Source organism: Carettochelys insculpta, chromosome 14 (genome assembly GCF_033958435.1).
Source record: "Carettochelys insculpta isolate YL-2023 chromosome 14, ASM3395843v1, whole genome shotgun sequence".
Taxonomy (NCBI): domain Eukaryota; kingdom Metazoa; phylum Chordata; order Testudines; family Carettochelyidae; genus Carettochelys; species Carettochelys insculpta.
The window spans coordinates 3,478,150-3,499,750 of NC_134150.1; the positions used below are offsets into that span (position 1 = coordinate 3,478,150).

General features: G+C 43.1%; 1 protein-coding gene across 11 annotated transcripts in view; it reads right to left on the reverse strand.

Annotated features, from left to right (window-relative positions):
* LOC142020639 (diacylglycerol O-acyltransferase 1-like) overlaps positions 1-21,601 on the reverse strand; it is a 45,565-nt gene that overhangs the window by 9,904 nt on the left and 14,060 nt on the right. For all 11 annotated transcript variants that reach the window (XM_075008693.1, XM_075008691.1, XM_075008697.1 and 8 more), the window contains 9 exons: positions 21,178-21,230; positions 20,235-20,340; positions 17,824-17,949; positions 15,697-15,783; positions 12,633-12,736; positions 11,517-11,555; positions 9,243-9,284; positions 9,096-9,140; positions 4,604-4,716 (listed from right to left, as the gene is read on the reverse strand). In XM_075008693.1, the coding sequence (XP_074864794.1) occupies positions 4,604-4,716; positions 9,096-9,140; positions 9,243-9,284; positions 11,517-11,555; positions 12,633-12,736; positions 15,697-15,783; positions 17,824-17,949; positions 20,235-20,340; positions 21,178-21,230 (715 nt within the window). The remainder of the gene's footprint in view (positions 1-4,603; positions 4,717-9,095; positions 9,141-9,242; positions 9,285-11,516; positions 11,556-12,632; positions 12,737-15,696; positions 15,784-17,823; positions 17,950-20,234; positions 20,341-21,177; positions 21,231-21,601) is intronic.

A 21,601-nucleotide genomic window follows, 5' to 3' on the forward strand; every position in this document is an offset into this window, starting at 1 on the left:
TCTTTGGCAACCTGAGATTGATGTAATTGTTAATCAAAATAATGAGTTACCCATCATTTCCTGTCTCTCACTCTGTTACTATTCATATATCTAGAGTATGACATTCTCATTTGCCTGACAATGCTTATACCAGCAACAGAAGATTATACATACAAACTGAACATACAATGTCTTACGTACTATTGACCATCATTTTGCTGCTCTCTTGAATGCTGCATCTATGGTGCTATCTTACATTTAATTTATACTGTATTTACAAAGAATTTACAACTGGAGTTTACAATAAGACCAGTCTCTGAGTCTCCTGGGGTTATGTGAATATTGGAAAAGTCTCAATTTTAAAAAATCAGAAATGTTTAGCCCTGCAGAGTGAAAATGTTAACTCTAAAGACTCAACAGTCAGAAGGCAAATGAAAAGAACCACAAACTTTTGGTTTTTTAAATCCCATTTTTGAGCTAATCTCAGTGTGATTCATGATGTTTGAAACACGTAGGGCTGGCAATTGGCAATGTTGTAGCTAAATATTTATACTTACAAACTGTTTGTTATCTCTGGGGGTAGTGAGTTGGCACAGGGTTAATGGGGTTTGTAATCCCCTGTGTTTCTGTTAATAGATAACCATTAGGTATCAATGGAAGCCAATTGGGGAATGCAGTCTCGCTCTTTCGAGAGTAGGAAGTTCAAGCACCAATTACCTTTCCTGACACTAGGGGCTGGAAGAAACATGCAAGGCTCCTAAAATAGTATTTCTCAGACTCAGAGTAGAGTAGAGCAGGGATGGACATGGCCAATTATGTGACGTGGGACGTCCTGCCAGACAAAGCAGACAACCAAGGCTGGGTTAATCCTCTGATGAGCCCTAGGCACTTGGCATGTGGATTGCAAGGCCACTCAGGGTTGGCCTAGTCACCACTCTTTCAGGATGGGTAAAGGTAGAGGGCATGGCCAGGCCAAATTTGAGTGAGTGGCATTGTGACCACATGCTTGTAGGGGGAGGGTTCACTTTGCCCTCTACCCCATGAATTAGGGCCACTTGCTTAGCTTGCCTATGCCTTAAATCTGTATAACTGGGTCCTGTAGACAGCACCATGTCACGCCTTGCTAGCTGCTCCTTCTCCTGCCTCCAGCTGACATTGGTGAGTACTGGACCTGATGTTTGAATCAGAGGCGGACCTAGTCAGCGAATGCCAATCATGGACTAGAAGATCGGGGTGGAAGAGACCTTAGGAGGTCATTAAGACCAATCCCCTGCTCAAAGCAGAAACATCTGAAACTAAACTATCCTCGCCAGGGCTTTGTCACACTTCGCCTTAAAAACCCATAAGTGTTGAGATTCCACCATTTCTCTAGGTAACCCAGTACTTCACCAACCACCACGTGAACTAGTTTTTTCTTATTATCCAATGTAGACCTCCCCCATTGCAATTTGAGAACATTGTTCCTTGTTCTGTTGTCTGTCACCACTGAAAATACCCTGGCTCCATCCTCTCTGGAGCCTCCTTCAGGTAGCTTAAGGCTGCTATCAACCCCTCCTCACTCTTCTCTTCGGCAGACTAAATAAGCCCAGTTCCCTCAGCCTCTCCTCATAAGTCAAGTCTCCGAGACCTCTAATTATTTTCATAGACCTCCGCTGGACCCTCTCCAATGTGTCAACATCCTTTCTGTAATGGGAGGCCCAAAACGGCATACAGTACTCCAGCTGTGGCCTCACGACAGTGCCTGATAGAGGGGTACAATCACTTCATTGGCTCTGCTTGCAATGCTCTTTCTAATACAGCCAAATATGCCACTCGCCTTCTTGGCAAAAAGGGCACACTGTTGACTCATACCCAGTTTCTTATCCACTGGACTTGAAGAACTACCACTTAGCTGCTCACCATCCTGTAGCAGTGCATGGAATTCTTCTGTTTTAAGTGCAAGACTCTGCACTTGTCTATGGTGAACCTCATCTGATTTCTTTTATCTCAACCTTCCAATTTGTGCAGGTCACTTTGGACCCGATCACTACCCTCCAGTGTACCCAACTCTCCCCCTAACGTAGTGCTATCTGTAAGCTTACTGAAGATACAATCCATCCTATCATCCAGATAATCATCCAGCTTTACTGTTCTATGATTCTATGATACTGAACAAAACTGGCCTTGGGACTGACCTTTAGGTCACTCTGCTGCCAACTAGATACCTAGCAGTTGATCATTACCCACTCAATGCAAAGATTTATCCAGTTTTCTAGCCACCTTATAATCTATACATCCAATCCATACTTCTTTAATTTGCTGGAATAAATACTGTGGGAGACCTTAACAGATGCTTTGGTAAAATCAAGGTGCATCATGTCCACCACTCTGTCCATATTCACAGACCCAGTTATCAGAAAAGGCAATCAGGACGGTCAGCGTGACTTGCCCTTGGTGAATCCATTTTGACTGTTCGTGATCATCTTCCTCTCCTCCAAATGCTTCAAAATAAATTCCTTGAGGATCTGCTCCATGATTTTTCTAGGGTTTGAGGAGAGGCTGACTGGTCTGTAGTTTCCTGGATTCTCCTTCTTTCTTTTTCTAAAGATGGACACTACATTTGCCTTTTTCCAATCATAAGGGACCACCCATGGTAGCCACAAGTTTTCAAATATAACAGGCACTCTGTCCTGCACTCTGGGTGCTGAGGGTTCTGGAACAAGCCTATGTACTGAACTGAAATACCCCCACTGAGATCACTGCCCTAATTTTCCCACATACTGCAGAGATTAGATCAGCAGAGAGAATTGCTTTGTAGCACTTTCTATGCATGCCTCTTTCTGACTGTCGATAAAAGAATTCACCTCATTTATGCCCAACAAAGACCAAAATATCATCTTTTTCACAACTTGCACCCTGTATATCTACTCAGACATTGCAGGTGGATTATGCCATTTGTTGGGAGGCTGAAACATTTTTTCCTGGCTTCAGCTTCACGTCTCCTGATGCATCCACAGTATGCAAAACATCCCTTCCACTCCTGCAGGGCCATGACTCATTGCTTATCTGTATACCTGTTCTTGACAGCAGCATAGCTATGCAATTACACTATATTTTGTGAAAACAAAAAAGCAGTCCAGCAGCACTTTAAAGACTAACAAAATAATTTATTAGGTGATGAGCTTTCGTGGGACAGACCCACTTCTTCAGACCATAGCCATACCAGAACAGACTCAATAGTTAAGACACAGAGAACCAAAAATAGTAATCAAGGTCGACAAATCAGAAAAATTATCATCAAGGTGAGCAAATCAGAGAGCAGAGGGGTAGAAGCTGGGGGGAGTCAAGAATTAGATCAAGCAAAGTATGTAAAAGAGCCCCTATAATGAGCTAGAAAATTGTCATCCCAGTTCAAACCATGTGTTAATGTGTCAAATTTGAATATAAGAGAGAGTTCAGCAGCTTCCCTTTCCAAACATATATATACATGTGTATATATATATATGTATGTAAAAATACACTGAAAGTTGTGTTGTCTTACAAAGTTGAAAGCTAAAGGCACAGTGAATTCACCTACATTATTATTTCATTTTTTAAAAGAACCCAATTATGTTGTTTTTAGAATGAAAAATATCCTTTCCAATCTGAAGTACTGCAGCCTTTTGAGCAACCTTTGAAAACTAGATCTTGCTGGGCAAAGCCCACAGCTGGAATACTTATCAGTTGCTACGGATACTGACATTACTAGCTTCTCTGGAAATAGAGATCAGATCAGTCAAAATCAGGCAATGATTTAAAGTGCAGATCTTGTTTTAGAATTCTCCTGTACCTCCTTTTCTCAATAGTAACAGAGAGGGAGCTGTGTAAGTCTGTACTCCAACAAAACAAAGCCGCAGAATTGTCGCACTTTAAGGATTAAAAAAATGATTTATTTGGTGATGAGCTTGATCTGAAGAAGTGGGTCTGTCCCGCGAAAGCTCATCACCAAATAAATCATTTTGTTAGTCTTTAAAGTGCTACATTTCTGCTACTTTGTCTTGTTTTCTCAAGTCCATCACCCATGCAAATAGCAGCGGAAAGAAGAAACAGATACCAAAACACTTACTACTTTCAGCTGCTGGCTGGTTCTCTGCTTCCACAGGGAATTAGACAAAATAAGGTAGACCTTGCGGACCTTGCTTAAATCTTGTTTTAAGAGATCCAAAGTCTACTTCTCCAGAGACGGGTAAAAGTTTTTAAGTATATTTGTAAAGTTTATGAGGCAGATTCTTGGGCCATCATATACATGTGTGCAAACTGTAGTATAAATCACTGTCCATTTCATTAGCATGTTATCATCTTTCCATTGTCTAAATGACTGCATAAGATGCAGAACAGTAGAACATCTACACCAGTATTTTAAATTCCTTACCTTGTTTCTCCCAGCTCCATTGTTATTTAGCGTGCTAACTGACTAGCAATTACAGAACTCTACTCAATCATGCTTGACACAAGTAGAAACTTTGCCAGGCAATCGAATTCCTCTTTTTTTTTTTATTTTTGGAATGCTAATTTTCAGACTTCCACTGACATTAAGCATGCAACATAGTAGGCTGGTTATATTAAGCAACAGCAATCTGTTTTGACAAGAGAGAAGAAATCTTACCACCAGTCTAGATAAAATTGCCTGTCTCCAAATCGGAGCAGTTCTGCAAGACAGTTGAGGCAGGAGTGAAAGTACCAATAAAAAAAGATCAGCCAGATGAAATGATTTGGCACCTGTGTAGGAAACATAATAAAAACACTATTTCCATCCTGCATGTTGCCACTTCTCCAGCACAGCTTGCACATCATCAAGTAAAAACTGATATAATCAGGTATAAATTGGTATAAACTGTCTCTTGCCCCAGTAACTGCTCTCATAAAAAGATCTACCAGCTTCTGGATTTAAAATATCCAGTTGCAGCCAATGCAATGGTAAAAGGCTTTTAAATATGATTTTAAGATAAAAAAGGCACATGAAAATGACTCAAATATAAATATAAAGTCATAGACTAATGCAGGATAGGGTTTCTGTGTGAAATTGAGAAATCCTATGGGGCTATGGTATGTAATGCAGTAATTTCGGAACTGAACATAGAGAGTACAAGACAGAAAGTAACTGCCAGAGGACAGACAAACTTTTCCAGGCAGCTGTTCCAATGTTACTCAGACCCCTTGTCCAGATTTGGACTGATATATAGTGTACTTAGATTTTGAGAAAGCCTTTGACAAGGTCCCTCAACAACGTAAGCTGTCATGAGATAAGAGGGAAGGGACTAAGAGTATGTGTATACTTCCAGGAAGTTCGACTCAGTCAGGGTCTATCTTCCGGAGCTCGATTTTGCATGTCTGGTAAAGACATGCAAAATCAATCTCTCTGGGGTCATCAGTCAAGCCCCTGTATTCCAGGATACCGCATGGAGTAAGGGAGGTCGACAGGAGAGTAGCAGAGGCTAAATCTGTACTAGGGAAATAAGTCGATTTCAGATGCACAATTCTAGCTACTGCAAATGCTAGAATTGCCTATCTGAAATTGACTTATTTCCCCAGTGTAGACTTAGCCTAAGCTAAGTTAGATCACTAAGCCATCCTCTCTGACACACATCTAGGCTGGAGTTGATTTTGTCTGGTTTTTTGCATGTTTTCCAGTCCCTCTGTTTGTCTCCTAGGAATTCAGAGAGCAGCTTTTCAATCTTCCGTTCCTAGAGAACTGCAGTAAACAAAACAGAATGAAATCTTGGCTTCACTGAAATCACTGTGAATTTTGGCATTCACTTCAAATGGGCTCAGCTCTCACGGCAAATTTCTGGACACCTAGTAGGAGTAGTAGTAGTAGTACCATCCTTCAGTCTACGTAGACTATGGATCGCACCCTTCGTAGTTCCATTTGGGATCATCATTTGCAGCGTTGACTGTGACCGTGAAAGCCCACACGAGAGTGACAGTCCTTGCTGCATCTGTTGCATGTGTAATGGGTGTCTGGCAGGTCCTTACTGTGCTTTCTGTGAGCTCGCTTCTCCTCTGCTAGCTGTCTGATCTTCATCTTACCCTTCTGAAGGCCCTTGTGTAGTTCCTGCCTCCATCTGCTGCGATCGTCTGCCAGCTCCTCCCAACTGTCCGGCTCGATGTCTACCTCCCTAAGGTCTCTCTTGCAAACGTCTTTGTAGCGCATCTGGGGGTGTCCGGGAGGTCTTTTGCCAGAGGCTAGCTCGCCATACAGGATGTCTTTTGGGATCCTTCCATCATTCATCCTGTGGACGTGGCCAAGCCAGTGGAGCCACCGCTGCCTGAGCAAGGTGTGCACAGTTGGGATTCCAGCTTACTCAAGGACAGCAGTGTTGGACACTCTGTCCTTCCATGATATTCCAAGGATGCGCCTGAGGCAGCGCAAGTGGAAGACGTTCAGCCTCTTTTTCTGGCGGGCGTACAGGGTCCAAGACTCACTGCCGTAAAGGAGGGTGCTGGGGATGCAGGCTCTGTAGACTTGCATTTTGGTGTGGGTGTACAACTTGATGTTATTCCACACTCTCTCGCTGAGTCTGGACAGAGTTGTGGCTGCTTTTCCAATCCTCCGATTTAGCTCAGACACCTGTTTAGTTCTAGACACCTGCCACAATGGGAACCTAACAGCAGAAGTTTTTTTAATGGCTTTTGCTTTGCTCTTAGTACAATCCCACATCAACCTCAATAAAACTAATACAATTAGTAATATAATCACTGAATATGTGTAACTCCCCTTGTATTTATATCTAAAATGAAGGATTACATTTTCCTGATCTACGCTAGTAAATAGAGGACACCAAGTAATGCCTTTTTCTGCTCTCAGTTTAGTTCAAGATTGAGGTATGATCAAATGGAACATGGCAGTTTAAAATCCTGACAAAACAAAGTGTTACTCTGAAAAGTGATCATGTCAAACTGGATTTACTCAAACAGATCTGTTTCCTGATCCTGGGTTTGTGCTTACTTTTGTGGGTGTAAATAAAGAGTAACTGTACTGAAATAAATGGGGTTTGCTGATGCAAAAATCAGGGCAGGGGAAAGGTAAATTAATCCCTTTGCACACACCATGACTGCTGCCACAGCTTTACAGAAGCGACATAGCTAAGAGTGAATTAGATTCTGTTCCTTCTTGTGCAATACCAGTTCAACTGGACACACAAAGTATTCCAATCTCCAGCACTAAATCCATTTAAAGCACTAAAACTCCACAAGCCCTAAATCCATTTTAAGCTAATACAAAGATGTTGATACCAATCCATTGCCAGAGAAACTAACAGGGGTTAGTGCTACATAGGCAGAGCATGCAGCCCCTGGTGAGAGGACCTTTTCATCCCTGATGAGCAACTTCTCATCATGATCCAAAGCGAGTGTTGCCTAGGTCTCCTTGGCCAGAAGCATGAGGCTTGGGATGAGAACCGTACACAGCTTTGAATGTGTGTTGAGCAGAACATGGGAAAGCAGAAGAAGGCTTAGGGCTCAACTCAGGGATATGGAGGTCTTTTCCACAACGAGGTAATTGTTTGATGTAAAGATATAACTGATAACTTAACAAAAGGGTTTTCACTCCAGTTCACTATAAGGCTATGTCTACACTAGAGCGAACTGTTGTAAAACTTTGTCGGAAGGTATCTTCCTACGAAACGTCTGTTGACAGATCATGGCCAGACTGCCAAGCAGACTGAAATAGCAATCCGCTCTGTCAACAGAGAGCGGCCAGGCATTTAGGCTGCTCTTTTGATAGAACAGCCAACTGGAAGCACAGCAGATAGGGCTGCCCAGTGTCCTGGAAGCCCTGTCAACAGAAGGCTCCCCGGAACGTCCAGACTGGCTTTCGGCAGACAGAATCTGTTGACAGAGGTGTTCTGCCTCATGGGGGAGTGGCAGAGCACTGTTGACAGGAGTGCCATGTTCTGTTGATTTACTGTTGACAGAACGCCTTGGGAATGTGTATGCTCTGCACGCTTTGTCAAAGAACCTGGCATTTTGTCAACAAAACTCTCTGTGTAGACGTAGCCTAAGATATTTTGTCCCTTCCTCCCATATGAGGATCTACCAACATGGATTTATGCACATGTTGCCTGCAGGATGGATTACTGTAAATTCCCTGTACCTGAAGCAGAACGTGAAAGCCAGGCACGAGGTCTAGACAATATAGAAAACAACTGACTGCCTTCTCCATGGCTTAGGCCGCTGTCAGCATATTAGGCTAGTGCGCAAGGCTTCCAGTTACATTCTGCTGCCAATTTAAGGCCCTGGTCTTTATTTTCAAAGCAATTAATGGATCAACTGCGAGCTATACTGAAGATTGACTTTCGATCTTTGCTTGAGGACAGCTGTGCTGCTCTTGGACAATGCAGATCACAGAGCCCAGAATGAAGCACAAGAGAAGTAGGGACAAAGCATTCTCAGCTCAGGGAATCTGCCTATGTAATAAACTTCTAGAAGAGACTGGGCCAATCCAGAATCGGATAGTCTTCAATAAATAATATAAAACCTTATTCCTTGGAAAAGTAATTCCATAAGAATGCCACAACAGTAGCACCCCCTTGTATCCAATAGCCTCCTGCAATGACCCCACTTCTACTCAGTAAGCTCTGCGCAGAACAATAAAATCCCATCATATCCCAAATAAAGTTTTGACCCTGAAAAGTAAGAAGTGCCAGAGAGTCCATGAGGTCCATTAGGATCTTCACTGTTGCTACCGATTTTACATGGAAGGCACTCAGAAGCTATGGTGATGGGCAGCAGTGTAAAACCCCAAGAGACATTAAAGAGCTGGAAGGGGACAGATTGACTGAACCCCTGGCAGTTCCAAAGTTCCTTTGTTTTCTATTCCAAAGGGAAATTTCTAATAGATCCACCAATAGTTTGAGCATTGGCCTTGTAAACCCAGGGTTGCAAGTTCAATCCTTTAGGGGACCATTTTGGGGTCTGGGGCAAATAGGTTAAAAAAATCTGTCAGGGATGGTGCTTGGTCCTGCTGTGAGTGCAGGTGACTGGACTCTATGACCTCTGAAGGTCCCTTCCAGTTCTATGAGATAGGTATATCTCTATAAATAACCCACCAAACATCGAGTTAACTCAGAGCGAAAAAGCATACAGATTGACCTCACCGCTAGCTTTAAGATGTATTCGGTGAGCAGGGTGGACTCTATTTCCTGGAAAAATAAACAAAATAGATGAATGTTATCTCTGGCTCAGGTCTGAATGAATCACAATTTGGTGCAACAAAATAACCATGTGTTATTTAGAGTACTTACATTTATTGCCTTCATTGATTTATGTATGTTGGGTACAATCCACTAGAAAAAAAAAGGAAACATATTTCAAGTTGAGCCTATGAACAGTTCTTTCTAGAAGGCATTGTAAAGTGACTCATTCTTTGCTGTCTCTGCTATGATGAAAAAGTGCAAGTGCTGCCTGGTTAGCATACAAGCTCTTCCTGAGACTGTTGTACCACCTGAATAGCTGGGAGGACATCTGACATCCTGTTAAAACAGCTGCATCCCAAACTGCTGGATGACTACTGTTTTCCTCATGGGTAGCACTTCCTTTCGGATGTAAAGACAATGAAGTTCTATAATGCCTTCAGCTTGAGTTCAGACCTGGATCTGGAATCTGCATCCCCTTCATTAGTGTGTGCAGGTCCCATTGACATTTTGGGGCACACAGCACTTTCACTTTCTCTAGCTATGAGCAAAGGTAGGCAGTCAATTATATGGGGGTATGTTAGCATGATAAAGAAGCCTAAGCACTTGCTCTCATGGTGCAAAAAGGGGCATCGTAGATGAACAGGCAGTAATAAGAGCTCTGTGTTCATTAGTAAAGTTAGCAGTTTACCAGATGGATTGTTACACTGATGGACTGTTACAATGCACTTTAAATTATGTTTGATTACTGAAAAAAAATCCACAGCTAAGTGAATCCTTCTCTAGGCTGCATGCAGTTGCCACTGCTGCTGTCTTTGGAACACATCCTGGATCAGAAATTACTGAGTAACAAGGCAGATGGCAATCGCTGAGGACAGAGAGTGAATCGGATGAGCTGATGAACCGGGTCTTAGGGTAGCAATTGGGAACCAATGTAGAAACAGACCAATATGGGGCATGGATATCTGTGCACTAGGTTGAGGATCTAGTCTTCTCATTAAATCTTGACTTCTCTGGAAGTCCTGGTACAAATTCCTTTGCCACTTCAACCCAACCCCACAGTTGACACCAGGGCAGGCAAGCCTTTGCATCTGGCTCCCAGCCTGCCCCGTCGGGACCCTCAGACAGGCTCTCTGCACGTCACTGCCCCAGAGCACTCAAAGCTGTTGGCTGCTATATGTGCCTCTTTGTGCTGCATAATGTGTGGGGGAGGGAGACTTTGTCCCCAAGCCAATCTTTGCAGCTCCCATTGGCAACCCTATCTCCCTCCCAGACCCTACACCCTCTCCACAGAGAAGTGCAGCCCTGGACCACTTCCCAGAATCTTGGAATTATCAAAAATTATTGCCCACCACTGGTTTAGATCTTTGCTACTAAACGTTTTCCAGGTTGCTGGGGGAGGAGCAGCTGAGATGGGGAGAAACCTGAGGAAGCTGCAGGACAATTAACGCTTGGTGATGAGGGACACAGCCGTACTTCCCCTATACTCTCTGTCACAAGCACCTGTGGATTCATAGTATCGGAGGGGTAGCCGTGTTACTCTGGATCTGTAACAGCAACGAAGGGTCCTGTGGCACCTTATAGACTAACAGAAAAGTTTTGAGCATGAGCTTTTGTGAGCACAGACTCACTTCATCAGATGCTGATCTTGGAACAGACCAGCATCTGATGAAGTGAGTCTGTGCTCACAAAAGCTCATGCTCAAAAGTTTTCTGTTAGTCTATAAGGTGCCACAGGACCCTTCGTTGCTGTGGATTCATAGTACATAGCCTGAAGCATGGACAGCTACAGAGGAGCAAGATAGCAGGTGGTGGGGACATACAATACAACTAGGAGTGGAGAACTCCCCTCCACCTTGTCTCACTCCTTGAAACTTTAGCAATCTTTACGTTGTTATTATATCTGCATTGTGGTCTCATGGTAGTTCTCTGAGGCACTAACTGTCTTAGCTTACAGGTAGAACTTGTTCTGGCATAGCTATGTTAGACAGGCATGATGGCAAAACCTCAGTGGAGACACAGCTAGGCCAACAGAAGAGTGCTTGTGTCGGCATAACTAACATTGATGAGAGCCATGGTGTGCTTATAGTATCAAAAATTCTTCTGTCAGTGTACACTGTGCCCATGGTAGTGGGTTATGCTGGCATAGGCACTGGAGTGTAGCTATAGCCTCAGTCTAAGCAGCTAGAGATAGAACAATCATTTAAATTCCCATTTCCAAATTGCGTGTATCAAGGTAGGTGCAGGGGAGGGAGGTGAGTTTGATAGTAAAGAAAATGAAGTAGTGAAGGTCAGACCTAAGTAGCTTATAGCATTAAGTGGTAATCTATGGTTCACAGAGTCATCATTATGTACAGTAGCTGAATCCCATAGACAAAAAATATACCTGTTGTATTAGCCCCAGCATGAGATGAAAGAGAAAAATCTGCAAAGAAAACAACAAGAGAAGGTTTTGGGGAGTTAGTTCCCTTAGGCTGAGTTGACTATATTCTGGGGCATCACTGCAAAATCTCCACTCTATCTTGTATTTAAGTGTCATAACCACTCCACAATCTTTAAGTACAACTGACACTGAAACATCTTGTGCTGCAGTCTTCTGGGGAAGGTCTAATGATTGGCATACTTCCCAGCGTATTATTCAAGCTAACACAAGATGTCAAACATCCACATCTTCAAAACGCAAGGACTTGTCATGTGTGTCTTGATGGAGTCTGCAATGCAATTTTACTCTTGTGAATTCCCTGCATTAACTGGCCAAATCAGCTGATCTGGTGCAGTAAAAGCCGTGCAATGAGCTGTTACGTGGATGGTCCACGTTTGGATGCTAAGTTTGATCCTTTGCTCGTTATGTTGGTTGGAGACAGGAGAGTTCAAGAGGCATCACATCAGATTCAGTGACTCTAGTGGCCAACACTTTACAGGCTGCAAAAGAAAACTTTAGCATACAACTTGCTGTAGCACAGGGTTCTAAGGGGCAGCATGGGGCATCAGAGGGCTTCCATATAGAGATGATCTATGAAAGCCAAAACTCATTTCTCATTCGAGTGTTCTAAAGACGGGGTGGGGATAAAAATGGATTTGTGAAGAAGGGACATTTTCACAAAAATGTCAATTAAAAATCTGAAATTTGTGTTATTTGATGACATTTCACAACAAAAGTGCAATCCTATTTGCCTCAATGAAGCTTGAGGAGCTGCAGGAAGTACTGCTGACTGCAGCATTTTTAGGGTGGCGTTCCATCCCAGGTAGACGAAGAGCTGTAAGGATGTCCTAGGACATTCTTCTAACCCTTCAGGGACTGACAGACCTGGAAAATATTTAACATAGCAGAAATAGCTTACTTGTGTTTGCAAAATACATGGGAAAAAATGTCTGGCTCAGGACTGTCACATTCAGCCTGCAAGTGAACGTATGCAAATGTGAAACCTCAAGGTCTGATATGTTCACTGTGGCAGTGCGAGGAAAGAAGAGGATAGTTTGAAATGCAATGCCTTGTTCTTACCATTTCAACTAATCTTCTGATGATATAGCCTTGCCGACAATGCTTTAGTCTTGGGAAATTTAACTGGTAGCAAAGTGTGGGAGCTAGTAGGAAGTAGTAGAGATCTTGGGGAAGAAGAAAAATACCAGGTTTTAAAAAATTCATTTTATGGCAAATCAACTTTAGAATTAGAATAGCTACCCAAATTGGACCATATTTATTTTAACGTGAAATACTGTGATTTCAATCAATACACGCCTTGTCTGAAAGTGTAGTGTTGCTATGTGAAACTGGGAAAGAGATTGTCCTATTGCTGGGGTAGGCAACCTGATATTCCAGTCATAAACAGAGCCATGGAGTAACTTGATGCCATTCACCCCACAGTCTGTGCGTCAAATAACCTGTAGGAATGCATAAATGAAATGTGTTTTGACTAAGGTGACCATCCATCCTGTTTTGGGAGGGACAGCCCTGTATTACAGGTGCTAGGAAGGCGTCCCAACTTATTTTGCTAAAGGGACTAATTGCTCTGCATTCCACTTTTTCCCCAAGTGCAGACGGCTGTCGCCCAGTTCTGGCTTCCCGCAGCTGGGGGAGCTGGGAGCCAGACCGGTGCTCTGGCACAGCTGCCACCCGGCTTCCCACAGCTGGGGGAGCTAGGAGCTGGACTGGCACTGCCGGCAGCTTCGCTGGTGGGGCGGCAGTCCCATTCCAGGCCCCCCAAGTCACAGGGCAGCTGAGAGCCATAGCTGCCCCCTGCAGCCAGGGAGCACCCCCCAGCAGGATTGCAGCCCCCACAGGGCAACCACCCCTGACTCTGACAAAAGGTAACTCTCCGTCCTGTTTTGGCCAGGACAGCATCATTTCCCTGTGTCCCATATTTGGCTGGGTGAGATATGGTCACCCTAGATTCCACTGATAAATAATCTAAAGCAAGAGCCTTACCCACACTACAAGCACAACCTCTAATATAAGTCAATGTCACTTAAGAAGTGGGTGGGTGATTTAGCTTACACTGTGGATTGACATACCCATGGTTGCCACGTGCCATGTGACATAGGGTCACGAGGCTCCCGTAAGTGACTATTTAATTGTAGTGTAGAGACACAGGCTCAGGATGGAGCACAGGCTCTAGGATTTTGCAAGGTAGGAAGGTCCCAGAGCATGGGCTAAAGCCAAAGTCCTAACATCTACATTGCAATTAAGCAGTCCATTAACCCAAATCCCTGCAAGCCTGAGTCAGCTGGGACAGGCCAGCCATAAGTGACTAATTGCAGTGTAGACGTATGTACTGACAGCTAAACTGTGGCATGCAGCAGCAGCCTGAAGTGTGGTTGGTGCTGAGTCACCCAACCAAACCCCGCACAGCACAGCAATCACTGGGTGATACAGTGCCTTGTGGAGTCCCCAGAGAGTAGAGGCTTACAGCTCTTAAGGAGGGTAACAAGTGTGTCTTTCTGGGTTTTAAAGGATGCAGGGATTTCACGAGGTTTGTGGCAGCTACCCTCCCAGGGTCAGGGAATTTGTCACCTGAGGAAGCTTTCAAGCAGAAGCCTATTGAGGCAAGGCATTTTTAAGGTTTCTTATGGGCCCTCCACTTTTGCACTCAAAATATCAGAGTGGAGATCAGCCTTGACAGAGGGACTGAAAGATTCATTTAAAAATTCTCATTTGATGTTATTTGCTTTTAGTATTTATGAATTTATTCATTTGGGGTGAAATCCTGGCCCTCTGAAACCAGTGGAAGTTTACTACTCACTTCAGTGGGGTCAGGATTTTATCCTTTACCTTTGCATCTTCTAAGCAACTTTATCACACGGTCATAGCAGGGCTAAGACAGGAGCATGAGATTGCCATGCAGTGTACTCCATAACAGCTAAATTTTGCTACATTTGTCAATTCTTTAGACTGTGACTGTATTAAGCTTTCACTGTGCATCACAAAACACTTTGGAATGGGTGAGGCTGCAGTTCTCATAACATTTCAAATTAGGGAGCTTGCATGGAGCTCACTCAGAATTCAACACAAATCATGCAGAGAGATGGCAGAATGGGCAACACAGCAAAGAGAGCACCTTGAACCAAAGACAAGGCTCTTATCTCTGGATCAGTAGGACAAAACAGCTTTAGAATAATGGAATCCTAGAAATGTAAGGCTGAAGGGTCACTGAAGGGCCCTAATCCATCCCCCTCTACTAAAGTAAACCTAGAACATCCCTTAACTTATTCTTAAAACCCTCCAGTGGCAAGGTTTCCACAACCTCCTCTGGGAGCCTACTCCTAGTAGTGATGGCTCTGAGCAATGTGCATGTACACTTAAAGACAGTTAAGTTTTCACAGAACCAATGACTAGAATGCATGCTAAATGGGGGTACTGTGAAATGGGTGCCATATTTTCAAGCTTAAGGCCAAGATTCTATAAAATGTGTGTCTAATGTGAGGCTCCTAAAATCATACTAAGGCATCTAAATATGTGGTCTGATTTTCAAAAGTGCTGAGCACTACACAGCTCCCACTGAGACAAGGTAGGGATATCTTTGCACACCACCAATACCAGTTAGGCAACTAATAAAAAAAATCACAATGATTTAAAAAGCAGTTACAGATACAGATCTGCCCCTGAATGCAACTGGTAATTTTTGTGGCTTTAGAAATGCATTTTTCCACTTAAAATGTTCCCACCTGCCAATATACACACTACTACTCCTTGAAAGACTCCTACAAAAAATAGACTATGCATGGGGAACAGTGAAACTGACTAATGTCCCACAAATACACAAAATAAATTAACCCTCCTCCTTCCCAACAACACATACTGTTTTTTTCTGTCCTCTTCCACTTAACAGTAGCCTTAAGTGAACTTGTAACAGTGGCAAGTAAAGCACTGTCAGCCAGAAGTGTGATTTTTAAGGGACAATATCCTTTTAAGAAGAATTCTTGTAAATGTAATTTTTGTTCATCTGATTATCAGGCTTCCACCAGCATTTCAGTTGCTCCAGGTATAGTGAAGACGCTGCATATATAATTAAAAAATCTTGATCTGTTAACATTGAAGTGGTAAATGCGGCATTCTAAGGAAATGTTACCTTTTACTTTCAGGTTCATTGGGTACACAATCTGCTTTGACTGTCCTCTTTCGTTTCTTCTGGACTGACAGGTTGAGGAATCTGTTGCTAACAAAAGGTATAATAGCGATCATATTGTTTCAAGTGAACTGATGGGCATGGATGACATTATATAATGCACCGGGACTGATGCCACAGCGCTTAACTTTTACAAAGTTCAAGGAGGTGACAGCAACATTCTGTCCACCTTTGACTTCCTGCTAATCACTGTGTGCATAGTCTCCAACACTTTGTATTATGGGTCAACATTACCTCTCTCTTTAGGCACTTTGGTAGCCCCAGTACTATAACATTTGTACAACTTCCAGTGATTGTGTTTGCCCTCTCCAAATCTCTATGAGGCGGGAAAGTACTATTATCCCCACTGTACAGATGGGGCATTGAGCAGAGAATGGCCTTCCCCACCATCACACAGGATGTCTATGGCAAAGCAGAAAACTGAAGCTGGGTTTCCTGAGTGTCAGACAAGTACCCTAATCACTGAACTGCTCTTCCTCTTTTTCATGATAAAAACATCTTCATGGAAAAGAAATCAGCTCATAAATGCATGACTGACCCCTTCCTTCTGTGATTACACAAACCACTCTCCTTCTTGTTTGAGATTATGTGCATCACCTGCCATTGACGGGGCAAACCAATACACAGGACCTTGTTGTAGGATGAGAGAAGGCTAATATTCTACAAAAAGACAACTCTAGAAAAAACAAGCAAGAGGTTCTAAGTGGGAAGGGGCTGAGGGTGGGATATTCAGATGAGCACAGCGTTACCTTAACTCTAAACCCACTGAAGCAATGGCAAAGAGGAATTTGAATAACTTCAATCCATCTATTCCCAGTCCTAGCTATGTCTTCACTGCTAAAAAGGTGTGACAGCTAGCTCAAGATGAAGACCCCAGCCCTGCTGGTGACATACGTGGGAGTCAGTATGGTTCCATAGGACAAAATATCTGCTTATTCTGTCAAGTTTTTTAAAACCTGGAAAATTACATGCAAAACACCATGCTAAATGATCATTTAAATTGTAAAACCTAAAAAGTTAGGAAATGTCAGAATTCAGATTGCTTGGGCAACATTAATTCAGCATCCTGGTTGTATGAATTAACATACAGAACGTAATCAATGTCATTAACACTACCTTTTCCACAGGATTCCCAGCTTTCGTGTGCTGTCCCAGCACCCTGCACACACTCACAGCTCCCATTGCTCAAAAACTGACCAACGGGAGCTGCCTGGGCTGTGCTCGCAGCGCACGTAGCATGGGTAGGGCCCCCCCGGTCTAAAATAGGTACGAGCAGCACGTAGAAACACACACCGTCCCCACAGCTGGCTGCTTCGTGTGGTGTGGCAGGGTTGCTGCAGGAAGGAAGCCTGCTCGAGAGTCCTGCTGGGCTCTGGCCAGGAGGTACTTACCTTACATGGCTCTGCACAGCTCGCTGCTCCAGGTCTTAATCTAAACCCTTGTACTTCCTCCTGCACCTCTGCCCCAGGTCACAATCCCCTCCCAGACTCTGCAACCTCCACCTATATTCCTTCTCCAGTTCAGAAACCTCTCCTGCACCCCAATCCCCTGCCCCAGCTCACAACACCCCCCTCCGCCCTAAGTCACAACCCAAACCCTCTGTACTCCCTCCTGCACCCCTGATCCTGGTCACAACTCTTCCCAGACCCTGCACCCTCTCCCCAATACTTCCTCTCTTCCTACACCCCAATCTCTTGCCCCAGGTCATAACCGCCTCCTTCACTCAAACTCCCTCTCAGACCTACACCCCCCATGCACTCTTTTCTGCATTCAATCTCCATCCCAGATCCTGCACCTCCTCCATTAATATCACAGAAGAGTGTGGCCCTTGACCGCTTACCAAATTCTTGGAGTGGCCCCCCTGCTCTAGACAGAGAGATTTTCTATCAATGGATTGAGAAGCTGAGACAGGGAGACTGACGATCAAAGCCACATGTTAAATCCACGGCAGAACTGGAATTAGAACCCAGGCACCTGCTGTTTCACCAGTCAGCCCACCGAGACACACATCAACAGCACATTCTTTTGGGTGCCTACTGATAGCGATAGGAAGGTTAAGAATTTGCTGACCTTGCATTCTAGACGTTCCTCTGACTGGTCTGGGGGTTCCCTCCCTGTACCAGCGATTCACCTGATAGTAGGAGAACAGTTTCATTGCAATGATGATATACACAAACATGGTCAGCAACCCTCCAGCTAAGAAACAAGAGAGAAAATAACCAAGTGTGATAGTTCCAGGTTCGGTTTATCTTTTTTCCCCAAACATACAAGCTTAATACAATGATGCTGTGTTTGCTAATTAAATAAAGGATATCAATATATTTATGCAACCTGCCAAACATATCTATAAAATAGACGTGCACACTAATTCCTTCTCATTACAATGATCCACCAAGTGACACTTGGCTGCTCGACTGTCTTTTAAAACTATACACACCTTGGGACCAGTCTACGATAGGCACCAACTTTGGCACAGGGCCCTTGCAGCAGAGATTCTGGCCATCGAGGTTGTCACAAAGCCCACAAGAGCCAAAACGGCACCAGAGGATCTCTATTGAAGCCTCTGCCAGAAAGACTCCAATATACCCCTGAGTCTAGTAGTAGATTGATCCAGTAGATTGCAAGTGCTGGATGCACCAGTGGAAACACAGCCAGCTCTCCCCACAGTAAATCCCCTACAGCGAAAGGGGCCTTGCTGCTATGGAGGAGCACTGTGTGAACTGCGCTGTGCTAGGAAGGTGAATCAATCCTTAAATCATGCAAAACTGTGAATCAGAAGATGGGTAACAGAAGTGACCATTGAACAGAAAGCATCTGTCAGCGTGTTACCACACAGGGATACCAAAGATACCATAGACCATCTATAGATTTAGTATAGGAAATAATGGTGGCACCTGTGACTTTTTAATGGCAAACAGTGTTAGTTAAAATCATAAAGCAAGTCAGAGAAAGCCTCTTTAAATATGGTTTCCTTCTCCCTGGCACTGTAGCCATATGCTCTTTGTCACACTGTTCATCTGCACACCGCAAAACTCTAAGTGACACTTCAAATGAAAGTAGCACCACTTTGAAAGAGCTTCTTTATGCATTGTCATTCATCATTTCATTTGACTGAATTAACACCGTCACCCACCTCACATATTTACCCTCAAACATTTGAATACGAATATTTTTGTTCAGTGTATTTTTAAACAAAGCATGCAAAACGTGAAAGCATCACTGCACTGGAGGCTAATAATGTTGGGAGTTACAAGCAGCCATGCATACACTTTTTCTGTGACACCCAGAGTTTCCAATGATTTACTATTTGTTTCACTAGATGGAGCTATTACTATTGCAGTACTACACATGGCAAATGTGTTGAAAGAAAAAAAAAAAAACCTTTTTCTGCTTAGTTATTTGCTGGAAGAACTGCCTGCTACATCCAGGCAGATTATAAACAATATGAAAGTTTCATAAATTGGTTAACCTGCAATGTACATTCAGTGAAGTGTCAGAATCCTAGGTTCATTAGTGTGCACACAGGTAGCACATGTAATTATCACATACATGCACATGCAAACTTAGTGATTGCAAATGCAGCTGGACCTTTAACTGGCCATGTGCACCACAGATTAGGTTCACATTTTTGTATGTGCATTTGCAGAGCTCTGGGTCCCAAACTTAGGCCCTTTGTCTAACTCCTTGCTATGTGTATGTAAACAACAGCTTTCTCCTTGATAATCAGCCCGATTCCCTCACTGAAGTCACAATCCAGTGTTTTAAAACATCACAGGTCCCTAGAACAAAAGTGACCTGGTGCCAGACTGGGATCCTAAAGAATATATTTGCCAGAATGAACAGGTTTTTATAAAGAAGACCTGTTTACACACAGCTAGACTGGGAAAAGGAACGTAAGTATGCAAAACCTGAACACGTTTCCTACGATATATTTTTAAAATGTCTACTTGTATGTTCACTGCTTTAAATCAGAATTTGAGATAGATGGCCTAATAATTTATTGTACAAGCACAAACTTATTATATGAAGCTATAGACCAACAAAGGTTTCTGTTAATATTATACATTTTCAGAGAGGAGAGCTGAAACTCCTGAATTCTCTTGATACACAAAATTGTTATTATTATGGAAGGTGATGGAAGCTACACATATGTACAGAGGGACCAAGGAACAGAATATTTAGAACAGAAGGATGGAATGTCTTGAAGAATTCTCTTCATATTCTGCATGCCACACAAGTCAAAGGAATGTGCTTATATATTAATAATACAACTTTATGGCATCAAAGTCAGAATTTTAATGCCTGTTGTTCTGTGTAGCTGTTCAGAGACCACGTAATACTAAATTAACAAGACTGTCAATAAACTTTTAAATACTTTTGTCATTTTGAATTTTAAAGGCAATGTATTATGGCCATCAGCCCCTTCCCTTCTTCTACCACCTGAAAACAAACACATCTAGCCCAAAACAAGTCTCTCTCACCTGGAGTTATGGCTTGCATTCTATAAACCATCACAGCTGGGAATGTTACCAGTAAAAACAGATTAAGTGACTGCAACACCAAACCAATGCTTTCGGAGCCACGAACCTACAAAGGATAATAATGTTTTATCATATTTGGTTATGCTCTGGTCTTCTTGCTAATGTGCTGTCTAAATCATGCTTTTTCTGGTGCGTTTACTACTCATGAAAGTGCTGCACAGAAAGGAAAACTAGACATGTTATAGTCTTTTCCGTGTACCTCTACAAAAATGTCAATAATCCTGGCTTATAACAAGTATTTCAGCTTCAGCCTCCGATTCACACACTTAGTTGCCCAACTGTGTGATATTTGAGGGTGGATAAAAAGTTAGGCTGAAGCCACATAATTCACTTCACTGGTGACCAAATTTTTCAAATTTTACTCTTGATCCCTGAAGTTGAAAAATGAGTGCATTGAACAGTAGAGGTTGAATCTCTCTAATCCAGAATGCTCTCCTCTGGCAACGTCCTTAATGGGCATGATTTTAGTTAGCTGGATGACCACTTATTCTGGGTGTGGCCACGTTTCCTGTGGTCCCATAAAGTTTGTTTCCAGCCACCAGTCCTGGAGCTCAGTGTTCTGTGCTGTTGTTTAGCTGTAATTTACCCCAACTGTCTTCTAAGAGCCCAGTAAACAATGAGAGTGTTGGTAATGTGCTAGAAAATATTGATCTCCTGTTTTCTGGCAAATTCTCTCTTCCGGCACTGCTCAGGTCCCCATGCTGCCAGACAAGAGAACTTCAACCTGTACTACTTCACTCCAGTTCTAATGGTCTTTACAATCAATAAAGGCTTATGGGTATTTCACTTCTCCTGTTTGGTCCATAATAAAAAGCATTGAATCAGAAATACCACCCATTACAGAGAGCAAGCATGATGCATAACAAACAACCAGTTCACCTACCTTTCTTAAATACCTTTCTATAAAAACTGCAGGAAGTGCAAACAAAACAGATGCTGAAAGGAAGGAAGGAAAATAAGAAAACATCAAGAAATAAATCTGTGTCAAACACATCTATGATAAGTAAGCGCCTGAGTTGGTCTCAACTTGTCAGCAGTGATATATTGTATTAGCACTTTTCTGGAGGTCTACAAGATTCAGCAGAATGGAAGCTTTCATTTTTGTGACTCAAGATGACACTTCAGACAGAGGGAAATCACAGCTCCTGGGGCAAATGCTAAATGCATGCCATACAACACAACTGCAGAACAACTGTGGTTCCCTGCAAGGGTATGGACAGCATGCAGTAGCAATGTAGCGTGGCAGAGGTCACAGAGAAAAGTGGCACGGAGAGCAGCTACTATATGGATAGTTCTAAACTGCTCAC